At 35.2% G+C, this 13,629-nt stretch overlaps 2 protein-coding genes across 4 annotated transcripts; one reads left to right on the forward strand and one right to left on the reverse strand.

Annotated features, from left to right (window-relative positions):
* Positions 1 to 688: 688 nt before the first annotated feature.
* Positions 689 to 6,208, reverse strand: LOC18051817. 2 transcript variants are annotated; one of them, XM_006445623.2, is made up of 8 exons: positions 6,102 to 6,208; positions 5,482 to 6,018; positions 4,316 to 4,419; positions 4,150 to 4,226; positions 3,144 to 3,213; positions 2,490 to 2,583; positions 2,349 to 2,411; positions 689 to 1,458 (listed from the first exon to the last, which is right to left on the reverse strand). In XM_006445623.2, exons 1-8 carry the CDS (start codon positions 6,171 to 6,173, stop codon positions 1,099 to 1,101), a joined length of 1,377 nt encoding a protein of 458 aa, XP_006445686.1. In that variant the 5' UTR covers positions 6,174 to 6,208; the 3' UTR covers positions 689 to 1,098. The 2 variants fall into 2 exon arrangements, with proteins under 2 accessions (XP_006445686.1, XP_024047555.1); XM_024191787.1 differs by having other exon boundaries at positions 5,482 to 6,021.
* A 169-nt stretch (positions 6,209 to 6,377) lies between these two features.
* Positions 6,378 to 12,698, forward strand: LOC18051818 (vacuolar protein sorting-associated protein 36). 2 transcript variants are annotated; one of them, XM_024191181.1, is made up of 9 exons: positions 6,378 to 7,130; positions 7,271 to 7,474; positions 9,653 to 9,746; positions 9,976 to 10,033; positions 10,193 to 10,262; positions 11,690 to 11,825; positions 11,904 to 11,988; positions 12,180 to 12,233; positions 12,373 to 12,698. In XM_024191181.1, exons 1-9 carry the CDS (start codon positions 6,492 to 6,494, stop codon positions 12,380 to 12,382), a joined length of 1,350 nt encoding a protein of 449 aa, XP_024046949.1. In that variant the 5' UTR covers positions 6,378 to 6,491; the 3' UTR covers positions 12,383 to 12,698. The 2 variants fall into 2 exon arrangements, with proteins under 2 accessions (XP_024046949.1, XP_006445688.1); XM_006445625.2 differs by having other exon boundaries at positions 12,412 to 12,698.
* The last annotated feature ends 931 nt before the right edge of the window (positions 12,699 to 13,629 follow it).

A 13,629-nucleotide genomic window follows, 5' to 3' on the forward strand; every position in this document is an offset into this window, starting at 1 on the left:
AAAAAATTAATAATGATAATAATAAAAAATAGGAAAAAATGTAAAATATTATTTTTTTTCCATTTGTAGCTTTTTATTAATTTATATATTTATTTTTAAAATAATTTTTTTAAATATGAAAAGGAAAAATTTAATCCGTTAAAAAAATAGTCATATAAGCACAAAATAAAAATACTTTAAAGTATTAAGGAGCATACTATAAATATTAAAAATATTTATATGTGTTTTGAAAAATCTAAAAAGACTTAGATCCATGAAAATTAGTCTACTTAAATTTGATATTTTTCTGTTAATTGACTGTTAAGAAAATATATAAATACTATTTTATCCTTTTAACCGTTAAAAATAACAGAGAGATGACAAATTTTGAAGAGTAACTTAATATTTCAATTGTAAACGAAGTGATTTGAAGATTGTCACTTCATGAGGAAATAAGCAGAAGTTTTCCCATGATTTTGGTAATAACTACCTAGTTGAGTTAGGGTCACCTCTTTCCCTTATCTATAAGATGTAGAGGTTCGGGAGGTTGAATCTCCCAAGACTGAACATAAAATTCAAAATGGTAAGACTCATTTGACCAGATAAATGTAAAATTTACTTAAAAATTCCCGACACTCGTTTTCTCCTGAGCATTCTCAATTCTCAACCGGTGACGTGGTGATGGCATGTCTTCCTGCTCAAAGGAGTCTCAAAGAAATATTCCGGCAAAGCTTTTATAAACAAGAGAATAACAGACAAATGCAATACAGATTACCATACATTTTAGAGATGACGAAATATAAGCAGCACTAGTCAATAATTTCTCCCTCTTCTTCCTCAAGCCTCACATGTTCGTCATTAGTATTACCTTTTCCTGCAATATAAACTTTCATTTGTTCTCCATTATCATTATCCTCCTCCTCATCATCATTCTCATCCTCAAAACCTTGTATGTTATGGTGCATTCTTTCCCTATTCTCATCATGTTCAAAATGCTCAACCATCCTTCTGCCTTTTCCTTCAGAATCTTCTTCACCTAAAAGCAAGGATTTCTCTTCAACCACCTCACCAGCAGCCCCACCATCTTTGACCATAACCAAAGGAAAGTTTACGGGCTTCTCAGGCCAATCCTGAAAAATGAATTAATGCCATGAACCGAAAAGTCTGTAACAAATGGCTTTTATCTCTCTTTACATCTGCACTCAGAAGCTTTTGCAGAAGTGTTGGCTTCTTCTTGTTGAAAGAAGAGGTGTTGGATGAATCCTTATCTGCTAACTTTTGGTCCTTTGAAAACTGATCTTTTCTTTTATTTCTTCCTCTTTTATCATAATTGTTGTGAAATCTCCCCCTCTTATTCAATGGCATTGTATTCTCCACCCTTCCACGAACTTGTTTCTTTGAATCTAAAAGATAATACGATGGAATTTCTGCAACTTCAACACCCAGCTCAGCCTGCTTTGCCAAGATCTCCTTGAGTTGCTGCAAACAAATTATATTATCAGAATTTCTTGATAATTAAAGAAAAAAACAAAGTAAAAAGTATAAGGGTCTTGTTTATATGTTGATCCATATCAACATGCAAAACAGGGATAACCCAACGGATGGTGAACCTAGGTCGTGCTCTTTACCAATAAAAAAAGATTCCTTCTATTACAGAAGCTATATGTCCATTATTTATTGAAATTATTCAAAGAGAACAATTCATTTTGAGAAGCAATTCTTTATTTAGTCCTTTCAAGAAAAAAGTTTAATTGAATTATAATGTATGGTTGATATGTACCTTTAGCTGTCTGTCAAAACCAATTATGCATTCCGTACAGAAAATTCTAAATTCAAATAATTTTAAATGCCGCAATTTGTATAAACTTCAAAAAACAGGCACTTAAAGAAACTGGAATCACCATTGTAATCTTCAACATAAAAAAAGTTGCCATACAATTCATTGGCTCACTTCTGCAATGAACAGGCTAAAATCCATGAGATCAGGATGAGTTGAGCTCGCCTGTGTCTCATTCATCATTACATCATGAAGATTCATATGAACTAAGTAACAGTAATATTACATCATAACAAAAAGAAATAAAAGACAAATAATATTAAGAGGCAAATAGTTCCAAGAATTGGTTTTGGACGATGAATATTATAAAGTGATTAATCACAAGGTCAAAAGTAAATACACAAACACACAAGTCAAAGCTATTGAACTGCCAAGAAAAGTGATCTTATAATGGGAAAAGCACTCCAATAACTTCTAGATCATGTAACCTTATTGCTGTGAGGATGACAAAATGTGCTTTGCCAAAATTCAAGCAAAATTTAAGCAAAAATCATTCATATTAAAGAATAAGGTTAGAACCAAATAAATGTACCTCACGTCGCATTTTGGCCTCTTTATCAATAACATCAGAGTTTGATTGCTTTTCAGTCAGTTTCTGCAGATGTGAAGCTAAATTAACATAAAATCAATATCAAAGAGCATCATTGAGGACACACAGAACAATTAATCTAACCTTGTTTATATTGGCTTTTGTTGGATAGTTCTTCCTACGCTCTTCACACCACTGTTTGACCTCTTGCTCCGTATAGGTCAAAGCAAGAGATTTTCTGCAAAAGATAGAATGAGAAACAAGCCCATCTGAGCACATTAGAAAGATGCATAAGAAGCAGCATATAGAGACCAAAGAAAGAAATCAAAATCTACCATCTGCATCCTTGGGCATTAAAGGATAATGAAAAGGTGGTTTGAATCTACAAAAAAAGAAAAGAAAAGGAAAAACCTACAGATAGACCATCATTTGAATGTTCAAAGGTAATCAAATTTTCATAATTGCTTCACTACTTGAGAAAAACTGGCAAAATATTTAGAGCTATGTTATAGTCGTGTAAATTGAAAAGAAAAGGCATATTGAAAAATGAAACCACGCTTTATGATCTTTTTCATAACTGTTCAGTGTAAAGCTCTTATTTGCCAGCTAAAAACTTAGGCTCAACTGAAACAATATTAAAATAGTACTTATAAATTAAATTGCCCATCTTGTTCCAAAAAATAATTCATGTCATACTTTACACATGCCAGTCCAAACTTCACTTCTTATGAGTCTCCATATGGTACTAATTTCATAAGATTTTCCTCCTCAATTGGTAAAGAAGGGGTACATTATTACCTTTTCTTTTCTTGAGGTTGGTTCATCTGATTAGCCAGACCAAATTTTGTTGCCTTTCCATTGCCATGTCCTGTTGAAAAGAGAAATCAGTCAGTAACACAGACTCTAAAAGGCACAAAAAGGATGCAGAGCATGCATAATTAATATGCAACATATATCTTTCATGCATAATTTGTTTTCCCTATGCAGCATATCAGTCACATGATAAACATGTATTATTTATACAGACTGCTTTCTCATCTTACCATGCGGACGAGTTAATGAAGGATTATTATTCCCAAATATAAGCATATCCCCAAAATTTTGAAGAATAATAGTGATAGCCCCAGAGTCAGATTGATCCTTTAGCATACTGGATCACATCTATATTGAAATCAATTCTCTTACAGATTATTCCAATCTGGTCTTTCAAGAATTGGAAACCTTTCTAAAACATAACCATCAAATCTTGAGAAGAAAGATAATGACATGCACTCAAGGTTTACATATCTGTAATCCTCCAGGCTTTTGTAAAATTTTATGACAGTTCTAAACTGAACTATTCTTTCTGTCTCACTCTAAAACCCTAATCATTCTTAAATAATCTCTAATTGATTTAACCTTTAGGAAAATCACCAATTTATTTTGACACAACATAATCCACACACGTGTAATACTACTGCAAAATTTGAGTAACGAAAACCTCAAGCAGCACGTCAACCTGAAATGGGCCTAGGTAAGTTACTCAATTCCACCTACATGAGAATTAACACCAGATCGGCCACACAAACTCACAGTATTAAGGTTAAAAGTACACTTTGTACTTAAAGACATGCTGCTTGTTACGTTATGCAGTTGGCTCTCACCAACAGTTTCCAACAAAATAGCTTCTATCCTAACCCCACCCACAAGCTTTAATTGCTTCCTAACATAGGGGAATCCAATACACTATATCATGCCGATCACATCAAACTCCAATTATTTTGTTCTTCTGACTAGAAATTTGAATGTTTGCATTATCACAAACCTTTAGGTTTTTGATCATTATAAAACCCAAATTTTCTCTTCCCATTATGCATTTGATGAAAGTGAGATTTCTGAAACCTGCACAGATTAAACATTTATAATCAACCAATTGAAAAAGCACTTGTAAAACTATTTTGAAATCAGGAAACCAGAAAGGCAGGACCAACCCCTGTGAAAACTCTTTTGTTCGATTTTTGATGAAGTTTTTTCCTGAAACTTTTTTAGAATTGCTCTTTGAAATGCTACCCTGACCATTTTGAATAAAGTTCCTCTGCAACAACAAGAGAAGACATAAATTAACCAACGGCAGCTGCAGATCAATAGAAAATTCATGCACAATAACAATTTCAAAGAAGGTTTTGACAGCAAAGTTGGCTAAAGAATCATGAAAAATAGTCAGCATTGTAAAGCAGCTGTACTGCTAAACCAGGTTTGGTGCTGGCCAAAAAGTGCATGAAATGGTGCTGCCCTAAATAAAATTCATTTCCCATCCTATCAATAATTCTTTGCAAATAGTAAATGAGGTAACAATGATTGAGAAAATATGAAGAAAAATCTTGAGCTAAGAAATCTTCTTTCACCAACCCTCTTTCCAGGCCCTCCTTCCTTCATATTGCACCATAGACCAAAGCAACTCTAAAAGTTGATATATGATGAGCTAATTCAATCATAAAAACAAACCATCATTTGCATATCAATTCTTTTGGTCTCAAATTGGACTCACAACAGCACAATAGTTCAAGAAACAATAAGAAAAAGTTCTTGTTGTGTAGTTTAGATATCAACAATTTCAGCACCATCTTAGGGTCACAATTTTGCAGGACTAAATTCACCACCTAAAATATGCGTCGTATGCACAATTAGGAAGTGTAATATTAATAATACTAAATTTAGGTTCTGTTTGGCATTGAGGTGCTCTGGAAAAAAACTGTAACTATGAAATAAAAGTTAATAATATATAATAAATATAAATTTTAAATAATAATTTTGACAAAGTTATTAAATATATAATAGATTTTTCATTATCCGAATAAAAAATCATATCAACATAACTTTCAAACTTCAGCAACTAGTGTTTATGAAACACATTATTGCTAAACATATTACTTAATCTTTTAAGCTACAACTGCCCAACCTCAGCTCCAAACGCATCCTTACCCTAATATCCTCTTTTTAACTTGTTCAGTTAAAAAAATAAAAGTGAAGAAAAGGAAAAAAGAAAAAAGAAAAAAAGAAGAAGACCATACAGCTGTACTATCTACAATAATTTAAGTTATCTTTCCACATGAAATGAGTTCCTGTAATACAAGTAAGAAGAGAGTAAAAGTGATACCTGTGACCTCATGAAAGCAGAAGGTTGCAAGTTCTGACCTTGACGAGGCTCACTTGAACAAGATTTAAGGGTATTATTTCCTGACACATCCTTTATTGGCTGAACAAAGTTTTGCTGATTTTGGTTCACAAGACCAAACTGTGGATTCCCAAACAAGCAGGGATTTGACATTTGCATAGACAAAAGTTGATTCACACTTTGCAGACACATTTGCCCATTTGAGAAACCCATGTTTTGGTTAAACTGTTGAGGCAGATTCGACAAATTAGGACCAAGTAACTGTCCTTGACTTACATTCAGCGGCATGTTGCCGAAATTCCCATGTACAGGAAACATATGACCCAGTTGAGGCAAACCCAGATGATTACTTTGTGCGATAAGAAGAGGGTTAGAAGCATTCATGAAATTATTTTGATTCATCAACGGTGCTGTTGCCGGCATATTGGAATTACTCAAAGGAAATGGAACTTGAGGGTTCATTATACCCGTTTGAGGTTGCATTGGCACTGAATTTTGTAACATATTAGGTCTAAAAGCCTGCTGAATTATCAAAAAAATATATTAAACTAAATAAAAGCTTGTAGTTCATAAACAATAAAACCAAGTATTAAAAAAATTACCATCTGAGGAAGCGTAGAAGTGGAAGAATTGGACTGGGTTTGATTAGCAAAAGCATTGAAGAGAGGTTGCATTCTTCCAGAGTGAAGTTAATAACACACACGAGAGGCACAAGAGGTAGGGTTTAAAGGACCAAGGTTTATAATCAAAAGGGTATTTCGGTCTTTCAGCAGAATGTCAGGACCTATTTAATGCAAATGTACAAATTTAGGCCCATATTTAAGAAGACCTAAACTATGGAGACTTATATGACATATAACAATTGTGAACTAACAAAAACTAGTTCGCCTTCTCCTTTTAGGCCCGTGTCTTCAAAATCTGATCACCCACTCGAAGAAACACAGAGACGAACAAATCTATTTATGTGTTTTTAATTTTGTAAATTCAATTAAATGGCCAGTAATAACTTTTTCCTGCCAGCCTCCGTCACGAGCAGCGGTCGGCCTGTTCTCGTGCCAAACGAAGTAGAATGCAACCTCCTCTCAAATGTCGACATTGAACACGACCAAGACGATGCCGTCTCATTCCCTCCCTTAAAATCCGGCCACTTTATTCTCACCACCCATCGCCTCCTCTTCCTTTCCTCCTCCTGCTCCTCCACCGCCGTTGCCATCCCTCTCTCCGCCATCACCCACATCTTCTCCTCCAAGCGATCACTTAAGTCCGTGTTCCACTCCCCTCGCTTTCGATTCCAGGTCTCCGCCACTCCCGATAATCGGATCTTCGACTCGGACCCTGGCCGGGTCACAGGTTTGCGGTCGGTTGTGATTACGGTGGTTGTGAGGGGGAAAGGGGATTGGGAGTTGTTTTTGTCCAAGATGTGGGAGTGTTGGAGGGGGAGGGCGTGGGCGTGGGAAACGACGCCGTCGGAGACTGGCCCGGCTTCAGCTTCGGCTTCAGCTTCATTGTATGCGAGTGATGGGTCGGTGCGAATGGTGGGGGTTGGGGGTTTACTTAGAAAAGAACAAGAGATGTGGGAAAGTACTGATAGAAGCTTGCAGGAGGCTTTTCAGGACTTGAATGCTCTCATGGTACACTTTTCCTTGAAGATTCTTTATATGGGGCTGTTGAAAAATTGATGCATTTTTCTCTTCCAAACTTTGTTTATTGATTCCACTGTTATTCTTTTTGTTTAGGTGCTTTAAGTTTAATCACTCTTTTGGATTTGCAGAATAAAGCTAAAGAGATGGTAATGCTAGCTGAGAAAATGAGGCAAAAACTTCTGGCTGGCTCGAGTTCTCAATCCAATTCAGCAAATGATGAGGAATTGGGTTCTAAAGAAGAGATGCAAGATTGGTTGCTAAGTGTCGGTATTGTATCCCCCGTTACCAAAGAATCTGCAGGTGCCTTGTATCACCAACAACTGTCTCGCCAGGTTTGCTATTATTGTTATTATTTTCATCTTTGACATCAGTAGTGTTGTTGTCCTATTATTTTTATTAAGAATCATATAAAGCACTGCAGGGTTTAGGTTTAGGAGAGTAATTTGAGCTAGTTCAGCTGAAATGTTACATATAGAACCTAGAATTTCTTGGTAGGTTTTACACTCTGGCTTTAAATAGAAAATGTATGTGATGCGTTGTGATCATACTTCCAATAACAATTGCAACCAACAATCATATGGAAACCAAAGCATTGTGCTTTATTTACCTCAATGAATCTATTTCTGAAGTCCTACAATTCCTTCCAACTAATATTATAATTGCTGAAATCATTCCTTTGAGGACATTGGCGGTGTAAAGCATCTTGTATATAATTTTTTGTCGATTTCAATTAGTGACATTTGTAAACATTTCTTAAACTCCTGAAAAGCACAAGTGAAGAGAGTATTTATTTTGATGTTTACTAAAACCAAATGGGTGCAAGGATTATTCATGATTGATTCAATATACATAAATTTATCATAGTTGCAGAGGGAAATGGTGAGAAAATTTGATTTTGGGAAGATATGTGGGTAGGGGACCTCTCTCTTTGTGAGCAGTTTCCTCAATTGTGTAGATTATGTCTTTCTAAGAATGTGACTATCAAATCTAGAATAGTCAAGGATCCCTTTTCCTAGAATGGAGTTGAAATTTTAATTTGAGGAGGAATTTGAATGATATAGAGGTTCAAGAGTACACTGCCTTGAAGCTTTGATGGACTTTTCTTTTTCCCCCTTTTATGAGAGTAAAGATGATGAGAGAATCTGGAAGTTAAATGGCTCTGGCAAGTTCTCTTGCGAGTCTTTATTTTCTTGGTTGGTAGAAGACATTCTAATAGTGATTGTAATGTATTTGGGATGGTCCAGAAAGCAAATGTTCCTCCCAAAGTCCAATTTTTTGCTTGGCCAGTAGCGCTTGGAATTATTAATACCAGAGAGAAGATTCAAAGTAGAAATCCTAAGACATGTCTTTCTCCTTCTTGGTGTGTTATGTGTAGAAAGAATGAAGAAACCAGCACCCATCCTTTTCTTCATTGTGATGTTGCCTCTCTTTATGGTCGTTTATGTGTTGCAGCTAATATTCTTTGGGCAGCACCAACCTCTTGTAAGGCAGTATTTATGGTTAACATTTTTGCCTTTAGAAAAGGAAGGAAAGCTAGAACATTATGGAAGTGTGTTGTCCTAGCTCTCTTTTGGGTGACTTGGGAAGAAAGAATTAGCCGTATTTTTGTAGGCGAAAAAGAGGATGATGTTAATGGGTTATGGACAGGATTCAATTCTTTTCTTCTTTTTGGGCGTCAACTTCCAAGGATTTTCAAGATTCCTCATTCCTTTTCATTCAGCTTGATTGGGATGCAGTTTTGGGTTAATTTTGTTGGTATGGTTTCTTATTCCTATGTCTTGGGTTTCAAGGATTTCTTTTTTCAAAGTTCTGTATAGATTTTTGGTGTTCTACACTATAGGGAAGATTTTAGTTTGTGAACCTCTGGTTCACTTTTGTAATATTTATTCCCTTCTAATTTTCTTTAAAAGTTTCTTTGTTTCTTATTCCAAAAAAAAAAAAAATCACTATGCATTGAACAAAATGCTGAAGTTTATGTTAAATCACTGCTTATGGCTAGCCATTTTGCTTGTTTTGTCAGTCTGTGGTTTTATGTCATTGATTAGAAGCAGTGTAGAGTCTCCAAGAAAATATTTGGACTTGATTGACACCATTTGCCTTTGCTACCATCAATTTCATTCCTCTTATAAACCCCACTGAATTTGAAGAAAAAAATTGATTGGCCTCATAATAAATACGTGTTAACTAAACCACCTTGAAACATACACTATTATAAAAAAATATAGAGCTTAAAATTTGAAAAAGTAGTTGTGGTTATGTATGAAATAGATTTCAACTTTTTTTTGATTGCTTAATTTAAGTTTTTTAAATAACTGCGAGCAGACTAAATGACAGTTAAGTAGGAAGATGTCTGAAACTAAATAACACTAGTAAAAAGTTAAAAGGCAGTGATTGAATTCTTTAAGCATGTTTTGTATTAAATACAGGACAATTATTTTTGTTAGTTGGTAACTTTCCTTCACCTGAAACAGACTGCTTTTGATACTTAGTTATTGTTTCTTGATGTATAGTTGGCAGATTTTGTCAAAATTCCCCTAGAGAGAGCTGGAGGAATGATCAATCTTATAGATGTCTATTGTCTCTTTAATCGTGCACGGGGCACAGGTTTAGTTTCTTTCTTTTTTTTTTTTTTTTTGGGTTTGTTTCTTGGAGTGATCTCCCCCCTCCCCCCCCCCCCCCCCCCCCCCCCACCTCCCTTTCTATCTAGTTTTTCATTTTACACAGAATTGGTCTTGCTGGAGAATTTGTTGCTAGCCTAGGTTGAAAAGTTCTTCATTTTATCCTATTAATATTGTCTCTTTTTTTTTTCCGCCCTTTTAAAACAAATAAACAGCCTTGATCTCACCAGACGATTTGTCGCAAGCGTGTTCTCTTTGGGAGAAGTTTGATGTGTATGTGCAGTTTTTCTTCACTCACCTTTTTGTAGTGGGCTGACATATATGAGATTGTGACGCAAAAAATTTGGTGCTGAATTTATGTTGGAATCTGTCTCCTGTGTTTATAGCGAGATAACATTTAATGTCATTTATGTGTTATACTCTGTTCAACAGTCCGGTAATGCTTCGGAAGTTTGATAGCGGGGTCATGGCCATCCAGAGCAAGTCCCACAGTGATGAGGAGGTGATCACTTTCATCTTAAAGTACTGCTTATCGTTGAAATCTTTTACTAGTTATACTTCGAAATGGATTTATTTGTTATTTATTGTTATTTTTTTTATAGTCGATGATGGAGAGGATTAGGTTTTTGGGAGTTATCTTCTCAGTGTAATCTCAATTATCTTTTAGCTTTATCGCTTTAATACTTATGTTCATTGATGTTGATTGGTTTCTCTATAGTAGGCTGTATACCCCATTCATTGTCATTGGTTTCTCTATAGTAACAGTTTCTAAATGAAATTATCTAGCTATTTAACAATCTTTGATGAAGTATAAAGTCATTAGTTATTGACCTTTGGAAAGTCCCCTTGATTTTGTTTCCCCTCTTGGCGTCCCGGACCGTCGCAAGGAAAACTATAACCGAAATCCTTTTCATCTAGCATTAACTTACAACCAGAGACCTCGCCCGTGAAGTAAATCATCACACCTACGGTCCAACCAATTGGGAGAGAATCAACGGGTCCCATTGGCGTGCATCCAGTAGGAATTGAACCTACGAATTCGCCAATTATGAGTTGGGCGCTTTAACCCCCCCAATCTATGATTGGTTTTAGATACCTTTGTCTGTGGATGCGAAAGTTCTCTCTCCCACTCGATACACACACACACACACACTCACATATACATATAAATAAAATCTAGAGACTGTATGTATGTATATGTATATGTGTAAAATCTAGAGAACATTAAGAGTGCGTGTGCAGTTTAATCTTTTATTCTCCCTCTTTTGCAAGCAGTTGACCGTCAACTGTGTTAGCAACGGTGTTACTATATATCTTTGCACCCTTAACAGTCTCTTTCCTCTGATCTCGAGCAACTAAGTTTTTCTTCTTCCAAAAATTGCAAAGTCCGTTAAAACTGCTTTTGCAAGCAGTTGACCGTCAATTCCTTTGCTAAATCTTCTTCTCTAACCCATTGTCATTTCGTGAGCGCATCAAGCACCACTACCGCAATACCTCTGATGTCACTCCTCCTGGAATTTGGCTGAGCATCTACTTTAGTTGTTATATCATCGTAGAATGCCCTCATATCAAGCTTCACCAATAGATTATAAGGTTCCCTCATTTTCTTGTGTCAATTTGCAGATGAGGCTTAGAATTATTAGTGAAATTTTAGTCTTAAGCCTTATTGTATCAGTTCCATTTAGAGAGAGAGAGACTTGTAATAAAGCTGGTGATATATATGTATTTATTTATGATGTATTTATATAGACACACATACATGATTTCCATTTTCCAATAGGGAAATAACGCACTTCCCTAATTATAAGGTGATATTTAAATTTAACCCCAAAATAAATATTTAAATTCCTTTTTATAAAACAATACAAAAATAATATTATCAAAATAGTACATTTCCTGCTTTTTTAATTAATTGGCATGATAATGCAGGTTTTTGGTAGACTTAGAGCCCTAGTGACAAAGCCTGAAGCCCTTCGACATGGTATAAGTGCAAGTGATGCTGCAATGACCTTAGGGATTGCACCTGCCATGGCCAAGGAGCATCTTCTGACTGCTGAGGGCAAAGGTACATTGTCATGCAGCTTTCTTAGAATATAACTGGCACTTTTTGGATCTCTAATATGTAATTGAATATCCTTTGCAGGTCTTTTATGCAGAGATATCAGCCCTGATGGCTTTCGCTTTTATATCAATCTGTTTTCTGAAATCATTCTTGATGATTTGTTCTTGTAAGTGAAGTTTCTCATTGGTTGTTATGATTTGAAAATTTTGTTTGTCATTTGTTTTTCAGTTTGATCACTTTAAAGATATTGAAGGTGATCATATTCTTTTCATTTTCATTCATCGATTCTATCATCATTGAGAATCCGTTCTTTCATTTTTATTTTGTAATTTTTTGTATGCATGATGCATTATATAGGGTGAAAGATTATGGGATCTACAGTACATGGGTCAAAGCTTCTTCTGCTTCTGGGTGAGAGTGCTTTCTCTACATTTTCTTCAATTTTATGCAGCTAGAATAAATTCAGTAAACAGAAGAAGCTCTGGATTGATTCATCTTGATACTTTTTTCCCTCTCAATTTCTGTTTCTTTTCGGTTGGGATGACTCAAGATTCTGGTAGCATGAACATATCACTCTTGCCTTTCTCAGGTAACTAAGGATTTTCAAAAACAGTACATTTCAGGCTGATGTTTCTTCTGGAGGCTGCATTTTGAGTTGCAAATTTTAATTACTTGTACTGGGACGGAAGTGGAGAAAGATGGTAACAAATCTAATCAATAATCTTGTATCCTGATCATTGTAACATAGAAGACGGTCGGGACATTTGTAAAGTTTACAAGTCAATTGAGAGATCATTTCGATTCTGTTAGTATTGAGGATTCGGAATATCACACATTGATCAATAGAGGCAATTGCACATAAAAGGTGATTGTTGATGGACTTTTCATTTTTTATTTTTTATGTTAAATACTGCAAAATTTTGAAGGAAGCAATCTGAGAAAGCTACAGAAATCAATAGTGAAGTTTAAGAATCCACTCAATACGATTGCATTTGAGAAGGGGTTGATTTTGGGCAGGTGAAGATTCTTCCTTTGGGATAAGAACTTCTGGTGATTCAAATCACATGTAAGAAATCATTGTAATGGAATTTGATTGTTATTGATGTGAAATCGATAATGCCCTTTGATTTTTGTGTTTCTGTTTTTGTTTTCAAATGAATTCATTAATTGAAGATAGTCTCCATGTTAGTGATTGCTGGCTTGACAGGGAAAAATGATGAGGGTGAAGAAGTGAATTGACCCATACAATTGGCAATAAGTTGAGCCAAACAAACAAACCTGACTTCAAAAAGGCGTAAAAGAGCCTAGAAAACAAAGAGCAAATGCAATACGGACACAATATGTGAAACAAAATAGGGCCTGATGGGCCGCTTCAGTACTCATACCTATTGCCATTGGGTTTCGCAAGCTTACTAAATGCCCGTTTGGGAGTGTGGTTGTCACAACCAAATATTTTAATTCATTTATTAAATGAATTAAAAAATCCGATGTTTGCTAATTAGTACTGCATCTATAAAAAAATTTGAAACCTTCCTATAGCATTTGAGCCATCAATATTTTTTTCTCCTAAAGCGAGTTTGCCACGAATTTGTAACTAATCTGCTAAAATTTGGACCTTTGTAATGTATTTTACCACCCAACTTGGGGATTTTGGTGCATACAAGTATTTTTGTTTGAATATCGACCTGAAAAAGCTAGGGGTGGCAAACTGGGTGAAGATTCGTTTATTCGATTCAATTTGACATGAATTAAATGAGTATGAGTTCGAAAAAAATTAATTCATTTAATAAATGGGCGAACTCGATTT

This window comes from Citrus clementina, unplaced genomic scaffold (genome assembly GCF_000493195.1).
Source record: "Citrus clementina cultivar Clemenules unplaced genomic scaffold, Citrus_clementina_v1.0 scaffold_2, whole genome shotgun sequence".
NCBI lineage: Eukaryota > Viridiplantae > Streptophyta > Magnoliopsida > Sapindales > Rutaceae > Citrus > Citrus x clementina.